The 21,932-nt window shown below is 36.2% G+C and overlaps 3 protein-coding genes across 3 annotated transcripts; 1 reads left to right on the top strand and 2 right to left on the bottom strand.

The window, feature by feature from the left end:
- Window positions 1-3,897: 3,897 nt before the first annotated feature.
- On the bottom strand, window positions 3,898-6,397 carry LOC114304371 (exocyst complex component EXO70A1-like). The gene has a single exon (XM_028249532.2). The coding sequence runs from the start codon at window positions 6,063-6,065 to the stop codon at window positions 4,068-4,070; it is 1,998 nt and encodes a 665-aa protein (XP_028105333.2). The 5' UTR covers window positions 6,066-6,397; the 3' UTR covers window positions 3,898-4,067.
- A 1,833-nt stretch (window positions 6,398-8,230) lies between these two features.
- LOC114304369 (coatomer subunit beta-1) lies at window positions 8,231-13,451 on the bottom strand. Its single transcript, XM_028249528.2, has 5 exons — window positions 13,319-13,451; window positions 11,069-13,147; window positions 9,766-10,275; window positions 8,800-8,885; window positions 8,231-8,662 (listed from the first exon to the last, which is right to left on the bottom strand). Exons 2-5 carry the CDS (start codon window positions 13,115-13,117, stop codon window positions 8,458-8,460), a joined length of 2,850 nt encoding a protein of 949 aa, XP_028105329.1. The 5' UTR covers window positions 13,118-13,147; window positions 13,319-13,451; the 3' UTR covers window positions 8,231-8,457.
- A 1,935-nt stretch (window positions 13,452-15,386) lies between these two features.
- LOC114304377 (uncharacterized) lies at window positions 15,387-20,279 on the top strand. Its single transcript, XM_082909962.1, has 2 exons — window positions 15,387-15,705; window positions 20,137-20,279. The coding sequence occupies exons 1-2, from the start codon at window positions 15,387-15,389 to the stop codon at window positions 20,277-20,279; spliced, it is 462 nt and encodes a 153-aa protein (XP_082766088.1).
- Window positions 20,280-21,932: the final 1,653 nt, after the last annotated feature.

Here is a 21,932-nt window from a genome sequence, read left to right as displayed (position 1 = left end):
AAATAAAAATCTATCCTATCTTCCCAAACATAAAAACTAAAATACTCAAAAAATCAAAAAAATCTTTAAAATAATCACTTTCTAAACACCCACGTTATGTCCATACTTTTAACATTCGCTACCATCACCTCTGATAGCCATCCTAGCCTCTCCCCATTTCTATCTACCTACCATTTGTCCCTTCTACTCATGACTTACTCTCATTCTCTCCCTTTCTCACTATATGTATATACTAGTAGGAGTAATGCTAGGGAGCTCGAAAATGAGCTCCCTCGAATCCCCCTAATTTTTTTTTTTTTTTTCAGAAACAGAGAAGGAGAAGAGAAGAGAAGGAAGAAGGAGGAGGAGAAGGAGGAGTGGAAAGGGCCATAACCACAAGGGGAGGAGGAGGCGGAGGCGGAGGCGGGGCCGGAGTTGCAACGAGCTGACGGGCTGCGACGAACGGGCTGCGACGAGCTGACGATCGACGATTGGAGCTGCTGCTGCGATGACGGCAGTCGGAGGCGGTCGGAGCTGCTGCTTCCCTCTCTTCTCTCCCTCTTCCTCTCCCTCTTTCTCTTCCTCTCCCTCCCTCTCCCTCTCCTTCTGTCTCAGACTCGTTGAAGAAGAAGAAGAAAAAAAAAAAAGAAATGCCCAAAACGACGTCGTTTTGGGCATTCGGGGGATTAGGGGGGAGAAAATTCGAACGACGAAGCTTTATTGTGTTTGGGTTAAAATTTAATAAGGAGTGAATGAGAGAGGTAACTAGCACTGGGGAGAGAAACGGAAGAGCATTGAGGGAGTTAAGAACTTAAGGGTTATTTTTAAAAAGTGAGTTAATGTTCACTTCTCAATTTTTAACTTATTTCATCTCTCACAAAAAAAAAAAAAATCAAAAATTTTAAAAAAATTAAAAAGTTAATTTTTAACCATCTTCTTAAAACACCCATAAGTTAGAAGAAGCATTATTAATTATATTTTTTTATTTAAAAAAATCATGATCAATATTAAAATAATAATAATTTCGTGAGCTAAATTTAAACACAAAAAGTTAAATATTCATTATTAAATAGCAACAAATCAAAATTCTATAATAGTGTGGAATAGTTTGGTGCAAGATGGTGATGTTAGTTTGCAATTCTAGTACAAAAAATTATGAATCAAAATTCTTAATTTCAGAAAATAAAAACACATCGTTTATAATATAAATTATTATAAAATCTGTTTAATTTTTGTCTGACAGAAGAATATTAGAGAGGTGATATTGTTTATAAATAATGTGTTTTGAATAGAAATGATTAAACAGACTTAAAATATACCATATGGCGTTGCTTACGTGATGCTCACAACATGATAAACCACAATTCACACTAAATGGGTCTGTCATTACCACTTAACTATTTAAAAATAACGAGTTAATTATATCAAATCCATAAGTTTTCCCGCTACACTTGTAGTTAAGGCTACTACATAAACAATACTACATATTGCTCCCAAAATATCAAGTAACTATGTATTGTGAACAATACAAAAAAATTCTTAGCCAAAAAATATGTTAAAATAAAAAGATAATACATTTTGCATATGAAAAATAACTAAGTAAAAAGTTCAAAAATTGAGAAGGGGCATGTGATCCCTAGGTCTTCTTTGGCTTCGTCCCGCTGTGTGTTCAAAACAACCAGGTCAGGGCTGGTCTAGTTGTGGGCTCAGTTCCAAACCTTCTTTGGACTTGACCATTAGATCGGGTGAGACTTTAGGGCTTGGGCTGGTTTGGGTTGGGGCTATCCCACATCGGATAGCCTTTGGGTGTGTATGTGTGGTGTTTATACAGTTTTATGGCCCTCACTTGGTCAACAATTGCCCAGTGTGAGTGGTTTGTAAGTCCCACTGTGTATTCAAAACGTTGGAATTAGTTGAGGTGCCGAAAAAAAAAAAAAAATCAAATTTAAAAGTGGAGTGTCCAATAATTTTTTTTTTTTTGTGTGTGCGTGCGCATCTGAAGGCTTTCTTTTGTCTCTATGACTTCACATTCATAAATTAATATTTTTACTCGTGTCTTTGGTTTTTTTACAGAAACAATTATGCTATAAACATAAAAATTAGATACATAAAAGAATATAAAATCTATATAAATGGATAAAATTTTATATTCTTTAAAAAAAATCTTGTCTATTTTTATTATTTGATTTTGTGACCAATTTATATATTCTTAAATTTATAATTCACACTCCATTCTGAACTAAGGGCATTTATTACATATCTATATAGATGGAAAATTCTAGAGACACAAAATTTGGGTCAAAAAATATACTCAAGAAACCAAGTGTAACTAAAATTTGATGGTATATTGTGGGGTCTATTCATAGATTAAATCTCAACTATACATTGATGATTCTGAGTATAATTATGAATTTCCAGTGTAATTTAATATTATCTATATAGGTTTGTTTGTATAAACGTTGGGTCTCTAACACACTTGTCTCGTGGGTTAGAACCATATAGAAATGAGTGGATGATTGTATACATATAATCTTGTTTTAGTTGTCTGAGTGAAAGATCAATGGTTGATATTAACTAGAGAACACCAATTCTGTAGTTTGATTTTCCAGTTGAGTGGATTTCTATTTTTTACAGCCATTGAAGTTGACACTCATATTTTTATGAGTTAGGTTAGGGATCCTAAATAATTTATCAAATTTTCTATCAAACCTTTCACATGGGTGTGGGACCTACACATAGGTAGATTTGTGTGGATCCTATCACTATGTGAGAAGTTTGGTAAAAAAATTAATAAATTATTTGGGATCCATAGCATTTTCTTATTTTTATTTTTTAAAGCATCCAAAACTTCTAAACAAATGTGATCTGTAATTAACCTTTATTGAAAAAAAAAAAAAAAAAGAAAAAAAAAATGAAGACTAAGTTCTCTCCTGTTGATAATTTAATTGGTTAGTTTGGTTTAGAATTCATCTAAAATATAGTTTTAATTTGGTTATTTCGTTTAAATTAGAAATTAAAATTAATAATTTGTCAGCCTCTTGAGACTTACATGTAAAAAAAATAATTAAAATTTAGATTAAAATGCAAAACCAAAGTGAAATTTTAATCAAACTATAAGAATAAAAATTGTAATTTACTCAAAAAAAAATATTTTTTTTAAAAAAAGTGTAACCCATCTAGAGGTACCCCAAAAAAAAAAAAAAAAAAAAAAAAAAAAAAAAAAAAAAAACTTTTTAAATCCTATGAAAAAAAAAAAACATTTTTAAAGCCTATGATGGACTAGATATAATATTTCCAAGTAGTGTGCAAATTGAATTGTTTGAGAGGCTGCATTTCCCCTTTCACCAGGTTTCATACTTGGGCAGTTGAACCACCAAACATCTACTGTCAAATTTGTGTAGAAAAGACAGATAAGAAAAATTAAATAAAGATGACCCTCTTTCCTCATGATCAAAACAAAAGTGTAATGCCACCCAGTAAAGTTTAAAGGAAGAGGGGGAGGGGGAAATAATGGAAAGATTGAATAAAGATACAATTGAGCAAATATATATATGGTGGTTGAAACAACTGGACAGATCTAAGAGGGTAGCTTTTTCTTTTCATGGTCATACCAACCTTTTCATTCTGATCTTGATTATTAATATATTCAAAAGGTTCAGCAATTTGTGGTTTAAATTATAACAGAAAGTCATTATCAGAATACTGGAAGCCATCCACAAGAAAAGCTTACTGGTTTTCATTTTTGTTCAAAACAGTCTTCCAATTTTTAAGAACATTTTTTTTGTGTGTTTTCTAACAAATGGGTGGCACTAAAAAAATAAAAATTCCCAAAACAGTTTTTGGAAATTTTTGCTAAACAAGTTTTATGTGTTTTCTGAAAAATGAAAACAACAAAAATAAAAATGATACCAAACAGTGTAACCCACAAATGAACATTTCAAGTTTCTCTATGTAAAGTTAATGATTACAAGAGTAATGTTATACATAAATAGATTTCTTACAAATATTTTTATGACTAAGACAAAAAATAATAAATACAAGTGAGACTCGTACATTTGTGTATAACGATAATCAGATAAATTAGACAATCATGCAGCTGCAGGACTCGAGGAAAAGTGATTGGTGACAACATTCTTGATCTTACCAATCAAGTGTCTACATTTGGTGCTACTACTATCATACTTCCCTAGTTTTGATTGCAACATAGACCTAATCATACTCTCTAAACTATCCACTGTGTATTTCACATACTTGGTTGGGCTTGTTCCTTGCTCAGCCCAAGGCATATAACTCTTCATAAACCTCTCATAAACAGGAACAACAATCCGAACCACAAGTTCACATATCTTCACTCTCAACCCTCTATCTAACACAACCCAATTGGATTGCTTCTTATAGATTTCATCAAATGCCTCATTGAATGATTTGAGTCTCTTCTTCACCAAATCATTAGAGGAAAAGACTAAACTACCCTCCTCACTCAATAGAGCAGGAAGCTTTCCCCAACTTTGTCTCACGTAGACGGTTGCATAATACTCCACTGCCTGCTCGTGGTGTCTCAGCCACGAATCGCCCATCATGTCACCGAGATTTGTCCCTTTTAAGCTCTTGAAGATGTTCCAATTCGCGTTCAGCATGAAAAGACAGGACAGGGTTGAGTCTTTGTATGTCTTCGACCATGTCTCCAAGTTCAATTCAATTGCGCTCATTATCTTATAGACCTCTTTTGAAAGAATTTCACTGTCGAAATTTTGGTAATTCCAAATCTGATGAATCTCAAGAACCTGAATCAAGATTAGTCTATAATCATCCTCAAGCAGCTGATTGCAGAAGTCAGTGACAAAATTGAGCAGCCTTGGAACACTGCCATCAGAGGGAGGCGTGGATTGTCTTTGTAACTCCACTTGATAAGAAAGCTCCAAGAAAATTTCGCATGCCCCATCTACTACTTTCTTGATTAAATCCCTCGTCTGATCCTGAATTTCCACACACGCTTTCCCACCAAACAAATAGTTGAAATGCAATCTCAGCTTGCTCAGAACCGCAAAAATGTCCAACAACTTCAACAGCTTGATTGCATCTTTCTTACCCTTTGTAATACTGTTCCCAAATTTAATGAAATTATGGATTCCGGATTGGACAGCAATCTTTGCGAAGCAGCTCATCCAAACATCCGAACCAACCTTGTGAAAAACATCGCTGCAAAGTCTGTGTTCGATATCAAAAACGTGCATTACAGCAAATTCCAAATGGTTTTCCCACTGATCTATGTGATCCTCTATGCTTTGCACTCTATCAAATTCAGATAGTGAAATGTCAAGGTAATCCAAATCAAGAGCTTGCATTGTAGCCCTAGCATTTGAACTCCGAACCTCAGCATAAATCGCCACACACTTTTCAATCCGATTGTTAGCGTTTAATCGCTCAATGATAGCCTGCAATTTCTGAATTACAGGTTCTGGCAGAGGCAGTGAAGAAACGCAGGCTTGTTCTGAGAAAGGGATTGGAAAACTGTTTTCCATCAAAATGTGTTTGAATTCACATTCCAGTTTTTCCAGTGCACCAAACAGAGGACCTCCAACGTGGCGTGACCGTGCCTCCATTGCTTGTAACTCTCCAAGAATCTTCAAGAACTTCCTCACATTCGAAAGGTAAAAATCATCATCAACAGTATTGTCTTTCAAGAACTGCACAACGTCCTCTAACCACTGAATCACCAATGCGCAATTACCGCTTAGAAATTTTAGTGCCTCTTCGAGCTGTTTCACTAAAGAAAGATAGCGAAAGAGATGAGAAGAGGGATCACACGACAGCGATCCTTGGAGGCCATTGACTGTATCGAAAACCTTTAGAACAGCTGCAGCGGGGCCAATAGCACGATCAACGTGTCCTCTGATCGCGACAAGAGAACACTTTTGCGCAATGCTTTTTATAGCCTCTTCTAGTGATGGTAGTGTTTGGCTTATGGATTCCAATCTCGGGCCAGTTTTGTCGATTGCAGAAGTTAAATCTCTTGATTTTTGTAAGGTGGTTCTTAGAACTCTGCTAGCAATGACAAGATTGTCTGTGCTTTCAAACTCTGCCATTGCCAAACAAAGCCTTAACCATGGATGTGATGATCATTCACTTGAATAAACTAGTTGAGTGAGTTTTAAAGAGAGATAGAGAGAGAGATGGATAAAATATACATTTGAGAAGTAGTAAAATTTCACTAAAACTTTCTCTCCAACTAACTCACCAAATTGAGTTAAAAGAAGGCTGACAGATTCAAACCAACTTCACTGCAATAACAGGAATTTGAGGAATCCACAACCACCAAGCCGGTGGGTTTCTTGAATGGGATTGTAATTGCATGAGTAGATAAGCTACACATATATATAAAGTGATAAAAACAGATTTCTTTACCATCAATGTACTCATCCTCACAATTCTTTTAAGGTCACCTCATTATGTAATAATTTTATGTACGAATTCTAGGCAACTCATGGAACCCTCAACAAGCGTGTAAATGACGACAGGGTTAATTACACAAAAACCTCAACTATTAATTATGGATGTTTTTGGGAAAATGATTATAAGTTAATTTTTTAACTTTTTTTTTTTTTTTTTTTTTTTTGCGCGACTCTTTTTACTGTTTCATGTGAGAGGTGATGTGACTCAAAATGAGTTAAAAGCTGGCTTTTGACATTTTTAATGTGTTGCCAAAACACCCCTTAATATCACTTCACCTTCCTCATCCATAAATCCGTACATATTGACCGCCTTAATCAAGTATAAAATTCATACAAATACATCATTTTTTGAGGTAGTCAGCAGGGGTGAAAATGATATATTTTTATAGTTGAGAGAATTAATATATACAAATTCATAGATGAAAAGAGTAAAATAATATTCACTAATAGTTGAGGGATATTTGATATAAATAACCCAAAATGATATTCATACACCAATGTTGTCACAGTGACAATGGCATGCTTTAGGTCCTGCTAATGATAATCTTAAGAATTGTCAATAACAAGTACAAAATGACAAAAAAATTATAATTTCAATACACTTTTTACGTATCCCAAAACACTTTTTACATATTTTTCAACACTAACAACAGACCAATAGCTGTTTTTAGCATTTTTCATTTTAAAATAAAGATATTAAATGAATTGTTCTAAAAAAAATAATGTATACAAACTTAGTCTATAATAGTTTTGTATAACTTTTGTTGTTTGTATATCATTATATATTAAAGCTAAATTAGGGAATTTTTCCGTTGGATAATGGTGTGAAGCGAACAAAACCCACTAATAAGATAAGAAGCTTAAGCGATCATGATTTGATTAGGGGAAGAAGGCATTTTATTTTCTTGTACATGTTGAAACCCAAAAGCAAAGAACTTAGAAATTGCAAGTATTATCTTTGGTAGGTAGGAATTAATTTGGAGGTTGCTCAGGTTGTTCATGTAGAGAGTAGTAATCTTGATTTTTTTTTTTTTTTTTTTTTATAAATTGTTACGCAGTGTAATAAAATAAAATAACTCTATTAAGCTGTACATAAGTAGCTGACCTAATTACTTTAAGAGAGATTCGGGTGAATCTCCCCCAAAAAATAAAATTCAGTCCTATTTCATTATTTTCATTAACAAGACCTCATTGTCTTTAAGGCCATGTTTGTTTGGGCGGACTGGATTAGCATTCCCATGACTAATAGTCCTAGGACTACGAATCCGTTGGATTATGTATCCTATCTTAATTAATAGTCAAGTTTAAAATAATTAGTCCGTACATCAATTGTTTAACCAAACATAGAATTAATAATTTTATTGGACTATTAGTCCAATCCCAAGCTCATGTCCACCCAAACAAACATGACCTAAGTTTAAAAATAAATCTCGTAATTGTAAATGCATGAAACAAGAGTTGAGAATCCTACATGGAACATCACGTCGGACATACTTTTACGAATCAGCCGTCCACCAAATCATACTATACCTTCAAACCCAAAACTCTTCTAACCTAACTTTTAATTCATTACTAATTTCATAGAACATGAACCAACCACCAGTAACCAACCTAGGTTCCTCTTCAAATTCACCAGAAGTTCGAAAAAAAATACTGAAAATATCTAAATCATTTTGCAGAGTATCTATGAGAAACCATTCTCAACTAAGTGAACAAGATATTAAAGTCTCAAAAAGAGAAATGACAATAATGACAAGATGGGGGAGAAAAAAGAACATGACAGAAAAGAATACGAGGCATGAAGAGGAAAGAAACTATAAATTTGCAGAATAACAAAATGAATGTCATCTGTTTCCGAGATACAATCAAGTAGAGCACCCCTTTCATTTTAGTCCAAAAGCGAAAATTTAGACACAGAATGGGGTAAAAAAATGGAAAAAATTGTACCTCTAATTGGTACCAACATGGAGTAAATAATGTCAAAGAGGAAGAAAGGTAGAAAAAAACTATGATGCCTAGACTCAATTCAAGAGCCTCCCTTCTGTTTGAGAGTGATCTTGTCCCCCAGGCTAAGAGCAATTCCTTGAGTCTTGCTCCTTATTCTGATGTACCCACTCAGCTTTCCATCTGCTTGTTTCTCAATGCTCACATTTACCAAAGCATCCTCCCCAAATATACTTTTCGCGTACAGGTTAGCAGCCAGGAATCCGCACTCGCCTTCCAGTGCCGACCTGATTTACCCAATCAGCAAACATGATGAGATATATATGGCTATCAGAAACTAAGAGAAGGTGAGAAGATGAAGAGCCAGAGCATTGTAGTTGTTATTAGGAGAGACTCGAGTAAGAAAGAGTTTTGATGAACTTACAGTGGAGTTAGGCACTTCATATTTGTCGACTTGATGATATGGTTCAGAAATTCCTTCTCAGCTTGAATAACAGTGTTTACCGCAACCTGAGAATTGGTAACAGCATATTAATTTTTTTTAATATTGAATCCACAATGCATCATCAATACACCAGCAAGATTAGAAAACTCGAGTTACCGAAGAAAACATTAGAGAATAATATGCAGAAAGATAAGTCCTGCTAAAATCTAACTTAAGCTTCATAATGTGTGTCTAGTAAGGCAAAATGGCAATAACCTAAAAGTTAAAACATGGAAAGTTGCGAATGTACTGACCCAAAACTAATCAAACAAGAAAACATCCAAACAGAAATGCAACAGCATATAATGAGTGCTTGAATATTGGAATCTTACAAACATCTAGTATCAGGAGCTTTCAATAGCTTTGTTTTTTTAACTTGCAAGTTGCAACTAAATAGATAAGCAAGCAGTAAAGTCTACAAAGCTGCATTTCACACATGCATGTTTGTGAATTTACTATATCATACAGAGTAGATTAATGGAGCTCCCTGCTAAGTATACAGATGGGTATTAGCCATGGATGGATATGAATTGTCTACAATCAACCAACAAAGTAATCATCAAAAAGAACAGTCCTACACGAGAATCCTTATCCTCATCAGCATCCCAGCCAAACATACATCAACGTCATCTACATGACACAAATGGTGAGAAGCATGAAAAAGGATGCTGGGTAAAGAAACTGGATTTCTTTCCAATTCTTTTTGAAAGTTTCAGCATGAAACACTGGTATGATTTATTAATAATTAGATCATCTCAAGTTACAGAAAATATTTACACGATCTGCAGGAAATAATTGTGTTTGTTCCCAAAATTGTTTAGAAAATATATGAAACAAGCTTAATTTTAGTAGATAAATTGATAAAATATAAAATATCATAATCATAAACAAGAAAAGAAGATATACCTTGTTTTCCCACTCAAATTCAGCCCACATAGTTCTAAATGCCACATCGGCACAAGTTGCAGGAGAAATGTAGTCCATTATATCAATGTGAATGTCATTGAGGACAACAACATTTCGCTCGAACACATTTGAAGTCTCATAGACAATATTCCCAAATATAACTCCTGTTTCAGTTGAAGAAACCTTAATATTGGCCCTTATCTGCTTGCTTGTTTCTGGTGCTAGAGTGTAGTTTTGTGGACGCTCCACAAGTTTGAGATCGCCCATGGTTGCCAACTCCAAGCACAAATTTTGGAGGGTCTCCTTGGTGCGGTTGATGACAGTAACATCTAGGACAATGTCATAATGATGAACTGTAACATATGCTTCGGCATAGACAGGATCACTGAATCCTGTGAGCTGAAGAATGCGATTAAGTTTATTTGCATCATCACTGTCATTTATGAACTCTCCAGTGGCACGTTTTAGATCATCCTGCACCTCATCTTCCAACTCAAGCTGGCTCATACCCTGACAATTATGTGGATTTTAGAAAAGAAAAATAGCAATAAGATAAATGCAAGATAACCATTAATTGGAGGGGAAAGAGCAAAACATACAATTGACCAATAACAAAACAAACAAACAAACAAACAAACAAACAAACAAACAAACAAAACTGAAAAACTATACAAATAGATGGAATTATCAGTAAGATAGCTCCTTATCATATTCAACATTACAAATGATCTAACCAATCGTCCATTTACACTGTTCACCTTCAAACACATTACTCTGCTAAATTTAGTACATAGCATGAGATAAAAAATTAAAATTGCTGATTATCTATCTCTAACCTCAACTCATGAAGCCTCCTAACAACCATAAGTTTTAAGATATAATACAAAGCAACAACCCAGGAAAAGAAAAGAAAGAAATTTACAAAAACACATTGCATTTCCCATATGGACATCAAACAAATAGCAGAAATTTGTCAACAAACCACACTTTATAAATAAACAATTCACTAGAGAAAAAAAAACAAAAAAACAAAAAAAAACGGCTATACACATATAAATTGACTCAATATGCCATTTCCAAGAAAATTTGTAAGTACAAAAATAAACAGAACATTAGAAAGTAAATCAGGATCAACCACCTGTCTTTTATGGCTTGAAATTAACAAAATTATCTAACATCAGCTTAATACGAGAAGTTGTCTATAGTAATTATGTAATCAAAACAAAAGAAACACCCATCAAATTTTATAAGGCCAGCTAATTCCACATCACGAGAAAGACAATAAAAGGAAAATTTCTATTACCTTCCTGCTCTTCAAATGGTAGAAATCAATAAGGTCATCGGGCTGGGCATGACATATCTGAGCCTTCGCTTTCATTTCCTCTGTTTCACGGAACTGCTTATCCGCGAGCATTTTTACAAAACTCTGTCGGCAAGATTGCAACCATATCTTCCTTACCTCATCACCAGTACCACAAAGCAATCTGATGCATAGGACAATCCTATCATAAGAATCACTGTCAATTGGGTGTGGAAGAAATGACGATTGTCCCAGTTGTAGCATAGAGACCATAACCAATAAGGCCTGGGTAGTTGCTTTATTCACTTCAGCTTTAGATGGCTGAACCTCTTCCAATCTCAAAACAAGTTTTGTCAGTGAGCATGCCACAACTGCACCAAGGAAAAAATCACCGGCAAGAATCAGTGATCTCAAGTTTCCAATAGATACCAATGATCCTTGAACAAGTGATGGAGGTGACATGGCAGTTTCCAAGGCAGCACTCTGGGTAGCATAGGTCCCATCCGCAAGAATTGCAGGCCTTCTAGAAGATACTGTGATGGAGTTTGCTTGCTGAGAATTCTTCAAAGTATCCTGACCATCCCCTTCCACTGGAGGGGTGTAAAAGGGGAGGTCCCCAAGGCACTGCTTAATAGTCACAATCCCACTCTCAACTTCAGAAAGTGAAAGGCAGTACTCACCAATGATCCAAAGAGAACAAGAACACACCCGTGCAGCCCGGATTTGATAGAAGGTGTCCAAAAGCCTAGTTACTATAGACATCCTCAATTTTGGGTTTGTTTCAATTATCTCCCGCACAAAGACAACCACATCAATAGCCGAGGCAACATTGCTATCTCCCAAGAAATCCATCAGAAGATGCACAACTGTGCTTGCCACCTCCGGAAATTTGATTGCACAAGAATGAATAGCTTGCACAAGCATTTGCCTATACTCCCCATTTTTCTCTTGATCTGCACTCTGAGTCTTCATAACTTCTTTCTTTAGCACAAGAACAACTTCATCAATGTTCCTAGGAGTTATCAACTCCAGAGCAATGTCAATAGTTTTCCTACGAATATCAAGATTTGGGCTTGAAAGTGCCCTAAGAACATCCATTATCATATCAACCATAATCTCTCTATGTGAAGATTTAAGCTCGTTGAGCCGGTCAAGCACAATAAGCTTAACATTGTTGTCACTTTGTGACACTAAAAGCTGGCAATAAGTATTCGCAGCAGCCCTGATTGCCGTAGGAGCCGAGGATAAAGAAACAAGAGTCCCAGCACATTCATAAATTACTGCTGCTGACGGGGCATTAAGCAACGATATGATGATCTTTATGTACTTCCCCTTCTCTCCCCTGTTTGCTCTGCAAACCTTACGAATCAACTCCAACACCACCATCTGAAGCTGTTCATTCCAATCGATAATTCTATCGACGTGGGTGAAAAGGTAATTAACCGCCCTATCTTGTGCAGAATTGAACAACATAAGGAATGCATTTCGCTTTGCTGACTGATCTTGTTCAGTCAAAAGAACCTTCTCAATCAAATCAGGTGCATTATCCAACAACTGTTCCCCTTGGGGAAGCTTATATATTGACATCACAGCTAAAATCGCATTCCTTCGAACAAACGGATGGCGATGCTCTAAATTCGTTAAAACGGTTGGGATCAAAGGCTCAATAACCTCGGTTTCTTTCAACCGACAAAGAAACCGAAGTGTGACCCCTCTGATGTACTCGTTAGGGTGATTTAGATTGTTCAACAGGTTTTGACAAATCAAAATCATTTCTTGCAAGACTCTCCCTTTCGAATCAGTTTTTTCAATAATTTCAAAATACAAAAGCAATAGTTTCTGAATCGTATGGTCTTCGGAAGGAAGAACGTACCGAACAATGGTGATAAACAACTGCGGCATGGTTTCGCCATTCAACAAAAGCATGATTGCTTTCTTCAAAGCGTCGATCTTTGCGTAAACATCATTCCCTTCCAATGCTTCCTTGATCTCGTTCGCGAGTGCCGGTGTTCCTTTGTCAAAATGGACCAACAATGTGCAAGACTTCTCCATTTTCAACTCTCTCTCTTTCAATCTAGATCTCTACACAAAAATAAATATTTTTAAAAAAATCAGTAGTAATTCAAATCAAATTACACACTGACAATAACTATAAATTCAGATCTAAAATTTGAAAATCAAACTAAAAATCTAAAAGATCGTTGAATGATTTTGAAAAAGAAAAATGTGGATCTGTGAATGTGATTGACGAACCTCAATGCTTCAGATTATGATTCAATCACCAAAAGCCTTCATAGGTAACTGATCTAGAAAGAAAAACAAATAGAGAGAGAGAGAGCGTTTAATGCGGATCTATCACATTGGGCTGAATGGGTTTGAGGTAGTTTGAATTATGGGCCTTAAAGCCCTTTGGCCCAATGGATCGGAGAGCATGAAATTATCTGGATTGGTGTTCAGACCAGTGAGTAGCGACTACCTAACTTCCATGCCCAACCACTCTTTTTTTTTTTTATTATTATTATTACAACAAACTAAATTAAGATAATAAACAATTATAATTTAACAAATAGCATATGCAATAATAAAAACTTTCTTTACACGTCACTTGGAAAGCCAAAAAAAAAAAGCTAATTTTTAGTTTTTAACTCATTTTGGGTGGCACATCACCTCACATTTTTTATACGCAACAAAAAAGTAAAAAAAAAACTAAAAAATTAATTTTTAACCAACTTTTCAAATCACTCCTTAGTGTATAAGAATTATCAAAAATATCACTCGCACTCTTTGGGTTTATATTAAAATAATATAAAAATAGTCAGAAAATTTTGTGCTATGACGACCTTGATTAACTTGAATTGGGCCACCTTAAAGGCCAATAAGCCCAACTGAAGGCTTAATGTTGGGTTTTGTAAATATAGATGACATTAAAAAAAAAAAAAAAATTAAAAAACAAAAAAAAAATTATAATTAAACAATATGATCACATGATTAGAGATGGACTCGGAATTCTAATAAGGGGCGAATATATATACTAATAAAAAATTTAAAAATATATATAACTGACAACCTTGATTTCTACCAATAAAAAATATGAAAAATATCATGAAAACATATATAAATAAAATATTTCTTATATTTTTATTGAGTTACAAAAAATAAGAATGGTAAGACAATCTATGAAATTTAATTGTAAGAATTTTTTTTTTTTTTGAGTCCAAATTGTTAAATTTTATAGTTCAAACACTGTGTTTTCATAGATATAGATGTGAAGGCGGTGCAAACACTATCTTTTTTTACAACTCATAGAGAGTGAATTTGTACGATTTAAAAATAATCAATAACTAATACTAATATATAAATTAAAATTTTAAAATTATAAAAGGGGCAATCACCCCTCCAAATCCATCTCTGCACGTGATAGTCTTTTAAATTTGTACAAATTTCATATAAAACTATGCATATATTTTTTTCCCCATGTAGAATGATAAAGGGTAATGCTAGGGATACTAAATTTTCTACCAAATAAATGATCAAATATCTCACATGGGTGTGGGGTCTGCAATTTTGTGGACCCCACACTCATGTGAGACATTTGGTCATTTATTTGGTAGAAAATTTGGGACCTCTAGCATTTTCCTATTTAATATGATAACTTAGAGTAAGAGTATTTTCAACGATTTAATAATTTTTTCACTAAATTTGAGTAAAAAAAAATGTAAATTCCTCAATCTGATATGAGCCGCTCTAACTGTTACATTGTAGCTTGCATCAAAATACTGGGGACGTCTCTTGTGGGACAACCGGTCGGTCGACCGATAAGGGCACTGATTTTTTTTCCCCCCTCCATTTCTGTTTCCCATTTCGTTTCCTATTTCTTTTTCCCTCCGTTAAATATTTTTCATTTTTTGTTACCTCCAATAATGATTTCCTTTAAAGAACTGATATAAACACATTAATCCATGTACCATATACCACACAAGAGGTACGTTATATCTGGAAGGCACCATAACTGAAAGCAGAACATAATGAGTACCTCAAATTCTTACCTATTCACTTCATTTTCATTCTCTTCTTCTTCCTCATCCTCTGATAGTGAGTCTGATGATGAAAAAATTGTCACACTTTTGGGGGTTTATGAGATAAATAATGCTAGTATGATTCAGATTTTACAATTAACTGATCGATCAAAGAAAAGATGTGGTTCTGTTTTAGGACATAAGTACATACGTTGCGATAGATGGAAGGTTCATGAGCGATTTTCGCTGATTATTTTGCGGTAGGTCCAATTTATTCACCTGCAACATTTCGGAGACGTTTTCGAATGCGTCGTCCTCTGTATTTGCGAATTTTGAATGCTATTGAAGCACATGATCCATATTTTGTTCAAAAACAAGATACAACTCATATTCTTGGATTGTCTCCCCTACAAATGATGACTTCAGCAATGAGAATATTGTCATATAGAGTGGCAGCAGATGCAGTTGATGATAATATACGTATTGAGGGAAGCACTGCAATTCAAAATTTGCAACACTTTTGTAATTCAGTAATTGAAATTTTTGGACCAAAATACCTAAGATCTCCAACATCAACTGATAATGCTAGATTACTTGTTATTGGAGAGGTTCGTGGGTTTCCAGGTATGTTGGGAAGTTTAGATTGCATGCAATGGGAGTGGAAAAATTGTCCAAAGACATGGCAAGGTTAATACGTAAGCCATCAGAGAAAGCCAACCATCATTCTTAAAGCAGTAGCTTCTTATGACTTATGAATTTGTCATGCATTTTTTGAAATGCCTGGATCACACAATGACTTGAATGTATTGGATCGATCGCCCTTGTTTTCTGATCTTGCCCAAGGTAAAGCTCCCATTGTCCATTACACTATTAATGGACACAATTATAATATGGGTTATTACCTTGTTGATGATATATACCCTTAGTGGGTAACACTAGTTTAAACAATGTCTTCTCCCTAAGGAGCAAAGAAGCAACATTTTGAAATGATGCAATAGTCAGCAAGAAAGAATGTAAAGCGGGCATTCAGAGTGCTCCAATCTCGATTTGCAATTATAAGTGGTGCCGTACATTTTTGGGATCCGAAAATGCTTGGAAGCATAATGAAGAGTTGCGTTACATTACATAATATGATTGTCGAAGATGAGAGATATGAGCATCTTAATTTCGATTATGATACTTCATCAACCAACTCACTAGTAGAACTTTCCTGTAGTACTAACAATGACTTCCAATCATTTTTCTCTCGTCATTTAGGTATTAGAGATAAAAATGCACATCATGCCCTCCGCAATGATTTAAATAATAAAAACGGTACAAATAATTCCAATACAACCCACCATCAACATGAACTGTAATTGTTTTTAAATAATAAAACCAATACAACCCACCATGAACATATATATAATTACAATACAGAAATAGATTAAAATAGAATAAAATGCAATACATAAATAGATTAAAATGCAAGAAATTGTTGATTGAAATAAGTAATGCAATATAGAAACAGTCAAGGAAATTAATTTGTTGATTGAATAAGATTTATCGTTGAAACTCTTCATAGTACGTCCTTTGCATAAGATTTAAGCTTGTCATGTCCATTGACATTATTCTATGATCTTCATTTCGTTGTTTCTCTTTCATTCATCATATATAAGATTTTAAGTTGTTCCTCCCTATCCTCGGCCCTTCTTCGATGCTCTGCAGCCTTCTGTTCACGGTCTATCACTTTTTGTTCATCCCACTTAACAGTTCTAGCGAAGATAGATGATAATAATTCAACAATTTTAGATTGGTTGGCAACCATTTCATCAAATCTAACATCGTGAGTTGTTTGATTCTTCAACTTCTCTTTCACAGCCTTAGTACCAATTGGTCGTGTTGATGTATTAGTTAGTTGTTGGTCCCCCGCAATATTGTAGTTGGGTTGAAAAGCCTCATCTTCAGTTGGTGGATTCGAATCTTGATATGCATGTTGCGTGGTTTTTTTTTTGTTGTGTTCTAAACTCATCCCACTTACAACTTCGGCGCAAAATATCCCAACTTGTATCAAATGTGAAGTGTTTTTTTTTGTATTGCATGATACATCCGCTTCGCTTCAGCGATCTACAAAATGAAAATTAAAAACATATCGATAACAAGTATACTTACAAAAGAAAATTGATATTTAATAACAAAAATAAAAATTACCATGTCTGCCTCAGTTGTTCCACTTTGTTGCCTTAATTGAATTTGCTAAAGAAAACCATAGAATTTATTAATTGCTTTTTGCATGACAGACCACCGATGAAACAAAGAAATATGGCTTCGATTTGATTCACCGCTCAATTGTGAATTAAAATAAACTAGTACTCATTCCCAAAATATTGTTATGGTCTAACTATTACTAGTAATGGGAGCTTGAGAGACTGTCAATCAAGGTCTACATAAAGTTTCATCTTTTATAATTGTGAACACTTTACCACGAGAAACACGAGAAATTTTTGAAATAAAATTAATATCATTGTTGTGCTTTGAAGTTTGTGATTCTTCAAACATTTCAAAATCTTCCATAGTTTGAAGAAAATTCAGTAGGATACAACATCCAACTTAGACAGTGAAATATATTATAATGATATACACTGATTCTGAGAAACAGATAATATACACTGAAGCTCACAAAGAAAATAGAAATTGTAATGATATTGTCAAACTGAAGCTCATAAAGAAAATAGAAATTCTAATGATATAGTAAAGTTTAAAAATTGGTATATTTTATAGATCACAGCAACGGTAAGTTTGTCAAGTACTCTATAACACCAATGGTAACTTATTGGAGTTGTAGGTTCAGAACGGCTATATTTGATACAAATTTAAATCTATATACCATGCAACAATTTCATGTTGTATTTTGATAGAAATTTAAATCTATATCAACCTTGAATTTATTGTTAGTGCCACAAAAACAACCTAATTGTGAAACAATTCGCAGGCCACTCAAACACTGAAGCACTGCATAACAGCTTTGCAATTTTTTGTATGCATGGGGCGATCAATGGGACAACTGGCTGGACATCCGGCCGGTTGTCCGGTGGGGCCCACCTTCAACGTAAACACACAGTGTTTTGGTGAAATCTGGTCCAGCTCCTCATTTTGGTGAAAGTTTTGGTTCATTCTCAATTTGATATCATTTTGGTGAAACCGTTGGAGAGAAAAAAGTGGTACTTTTTCATCAAATTCAAATCTGATAATGAATCTAATTCACCGTTGGAGATGGTCTAACAGCTTATTTTGCGTCTCTATCATTTATTTTTCTAAAATATTTATAGTTTGTTTAAATAAAATGATTTCATGAGAGAAATTATAAGAAATAAAGATAAATAAAAAAAATTTCCCATGTTTGATTGATAAATTGTATAAGAAATAGTACTCTCTTACTTTTGCTTACTTTATTTTTTTCTTTTATTTTGTTTATTTCATTTTGAGAGGGTAATTTGTGAGCAAATTGGGCCGAGCTAGGACGGGTCTTCTTTGAAAGTTGGGCCGCGCAATGGGCCAAGGAGATATTTTGTATTTCAGCATTGGGTCGAGGTAGGTACCAGGACGGTTGGATGTGTTGCTGGGATTGGGACTTATTTACCTTCTGACCGGATGATGGCAGGGCGATGGGCCGAGCTAGGTGTAGCTCGGCAGGATACCAACCTGCAGCATGGTCATCATGGCTCGCCTATGTTGAGCACGGAGTAGAGGTAACATCAATGGTAAGGGTCGAGCTGTGTATAGCTCGGTAGGGTGGCATTCGATAGATCGGCTTTCGATCACACGGTCCGAATGGCAGGGGACTGAGATAAGGCAGTTCGGTCAGGAATGTATAACCGAGGTAAAGGGTTCAGCCATCTCACTTGGCTTGCAATGATGAGACTCTTAGGAGGACTTTGCTAAGTAGAGTTAGAGTCTTACTGGGATTGTGCAAACCATCTCACTTGGTTGGTATAGTGAATAGGAGTGTGACTCCTAGGAGGACTCTGCTAAGGAGAGTAAAGTCCTACTAGGATTGTGCAAACCATCTCACTTGGTTGGTAGTGAGTAGGGTGTGTGATTCCTAGAAGGACTCTTATAAGGAGAGTTGGAATCCTACTAGGATTGGGCCAAACCAAGTCTATAAAAGCTCATGACCAGACCTATGTACAGGTATCCCAATTCTTAATGTAGAATATACATAGCTTATTGTCTATGGTCTAGTTGCTGACTTAGGCATCGAAGGGGTTTTCGGCACACACCCGCGGGTTAGCTCACGTTTGTGTTTTCAGGTGGCAAGGCGACGACAGTTTACCTTCTATCGCTCCCATGGCAGAATTAGATCCCCAGTGAAGGAATCCGCAGAGAGAAGCAAGAGAAAGACGGGGCTCAAGTCCACACCGATCTCAAAGCCCTGATAGACAGAGGCGAAAGATGGATCCTCAGATTCTCGGAGATCGCATAAGGGAGCAAGACGAAGTAATAAGAAGAATGGCGGCTGACACAGAGTCTATGAAGAGCCGGATAAAAGGCAAATAAGTGGCAATAAAAGAGAGGCGCAAAGGCAACACACACTCTTGCCACTCAAAAGATCGTGACAGACAATTCACACCATCACAAACTGAAAGTAGAAACCTCAGGTCGGGCGATACACAATCAAAGACTTCCAGGACACGCTACTCTAGGCCTGAGAGAATGAGGACTAAAAGGGCTCGAAGGAGAGAAGACACTCAGCTTGCGACCCCCACAGAGTCTCCGCACTACAACGATTGGCTCCTAGAACACATGGGAGTGTCGAGGTTGGAATTCCAGAGTCACGCCTTGCCTATGAACCAGCAGACAAAGCGTTAGCAAGGCTGCAGAGCTCACCGTTCATTCCGACAATAGAGAACGCACCATTACCCTCAGGCTTCCACCAGCCCAAATTCATTACTTATGTGGGAAAGTCGAACCCCTACATACACTTAAGCCACTTTTACCAGGTTATGGCCGTGTATCGACGAAACGAGGCTCTAATGTGTATCCTGTTTCCTTCCAGCCTTGGTGACCTGGGTTTAGCGTGGTCTGAAAGGTTACCAGAAGGTAGCATAGCTTCGTGGGCGCAACTAGCGGAGGCATTTGTGACCAGATTCAGAGCGAACACCAAGACACCAGTGGAGATTGACCAGCTTCTCTCCATAGACATTGAGATCTTACAATAACTGGTATTGTGAGACTTTTAATCAGATTGGAGATTGCCCTACAAACCTAGTTATCGCACAGTACAAACGAGGTTTGTCGGCTGGTAATAAGTTGAGGGATTCAATGACAATGACACCGCCCCTTACTATAGAAGCCTTAATGGAGAGAGTGCACCAACATATCCGGGTAAAGGAAGATAGGGCACGCACCGAGGAAGAGTCTGGCACAATAGCGATACCAAACAAAAAGCCTTTGCCGAGAGTTAACACGGTTGACAAGTAGGACCGACCGTGCAAGAGTCTTTGCCCGACTGGGGGGCAATTAAGAAGTTTGGCCGGAACAACCAAACATTTAGCTCTCTTCAGCCGAGATCAGGATCTAGGCTGAAGAACGTTGGCCAGAATAACCAATTTTGAGCTCTCTTTAGCCGAGATCAGGATCTAGGCTGAAGAGGTTGGACGGAATAACCAACACCTCGCTCTAGGTTGGCAGGAATAACTAACTTTGAGCTCTCTTCAGCCGAGATCAGGATCTAGGCTAAAGAAGTTTGGCAGGAATAACCAAACATTTAACTCTCTTCAGCCAAGATAAGGATCTAGGCTGAAGAGTGGTTGGCTGGAAAAACCAACACTTTCCTAAGCTGAGATAAGGATGTAGGCTGCAGGAAGTTGGCAGGTATGACCAACATTTAGCTCTCTTCAGCTGAGATAAGGATCTAAGCTGAAGAGTTGTTGGCTGGAAAAACCAACACTTTCGTAAGCCGAGATAAGGATCAAGGTTGCAGGAACTTGGGAGGTATGACCAACAAAACTTTTTTGCACCCTTTAGCCGAGATCAGGATCTAGGCTAAAGGCGGTTGGCAGGTATGACCAACAAAACTTTTGCACTCTTTGGCCGGAATGACAGTTTCCTCGACCAAAGTAGGTTGGCAGGTTTGACCAACACGTTTTTCGGATTCTTCAGCCGAGATGCGTATCTCGGCCAAAAAAGGTTGGCGGGATCAGGTAAGGCCAAGCTAATTAGTGTGGCTAGACATGCAGTCAGAATGATGCAAAACATTGAAAAAGACAGTAATCGAGCAAAGAGATCGAAATTTTTCAATACAAAATATGGGACATATAGCCCGGTTACACGAAAAGAACGTCTTGTAGTGCGATTGCGAACTTGAAGGATATAAATATTGAAGGCAAAAATGCAAGGCTAGCTGTTCAAAATTTTGAAGGTACATAACGGTTGTAGAAGGAGAACGAGAATAATGGGGACACGTCACGTATCCTGGGAATGACGTCGTATCAAACATGCCAGATTAATGGAAGGACATGTTGAACAACTGACAAGGCTTATTGGGGCCGAACAAGTTGTGAAACTGAACAATTTTTTAGCTCGGCAGAGTGGGGTGTTCTTAGCTCGGCTGGAGGAAAAATAATTCCAATCATGCTACGCAGATGGAATTAAGGGGTAGTTGAGAGGGTAATTTATGAGCAAATTGGGCCGAGCTAGGACGAGTCTTCTTTGGAAGTTGGGCCGCGCAATGGGCCATGGAGATATTTTGCATTTCAGCATTGGGCTGAGGTAAAAAGGGAGTTGGTTGGTTGACTAGGTTGTTTAGCAAAATTTTGTTGACTAGAAACATGCCAGATGAGTGGAGGAAGAGTATTTTAGTGCCAATCTAT

This window comes from Camellia sinensis, chromosome 15 (assembly GCF_055761805.1).
Source record: "Camellia sinensis isolate YWXY chromosome 15, ASM5576180v1, whole genome shotgun sequence".
NCBI classification, from domain to species: domain Eukaryota; kingdom Viridiplantae; phylum Streptophyta; class Magnoliopsida; order Ericales; family Theaceae; genus Camellia; species Camellia sinensis.
Note: the sequence above shows the minus strand (reverse complement) of the source record. Positions and strands in the feature narration are given on the sequence as shown.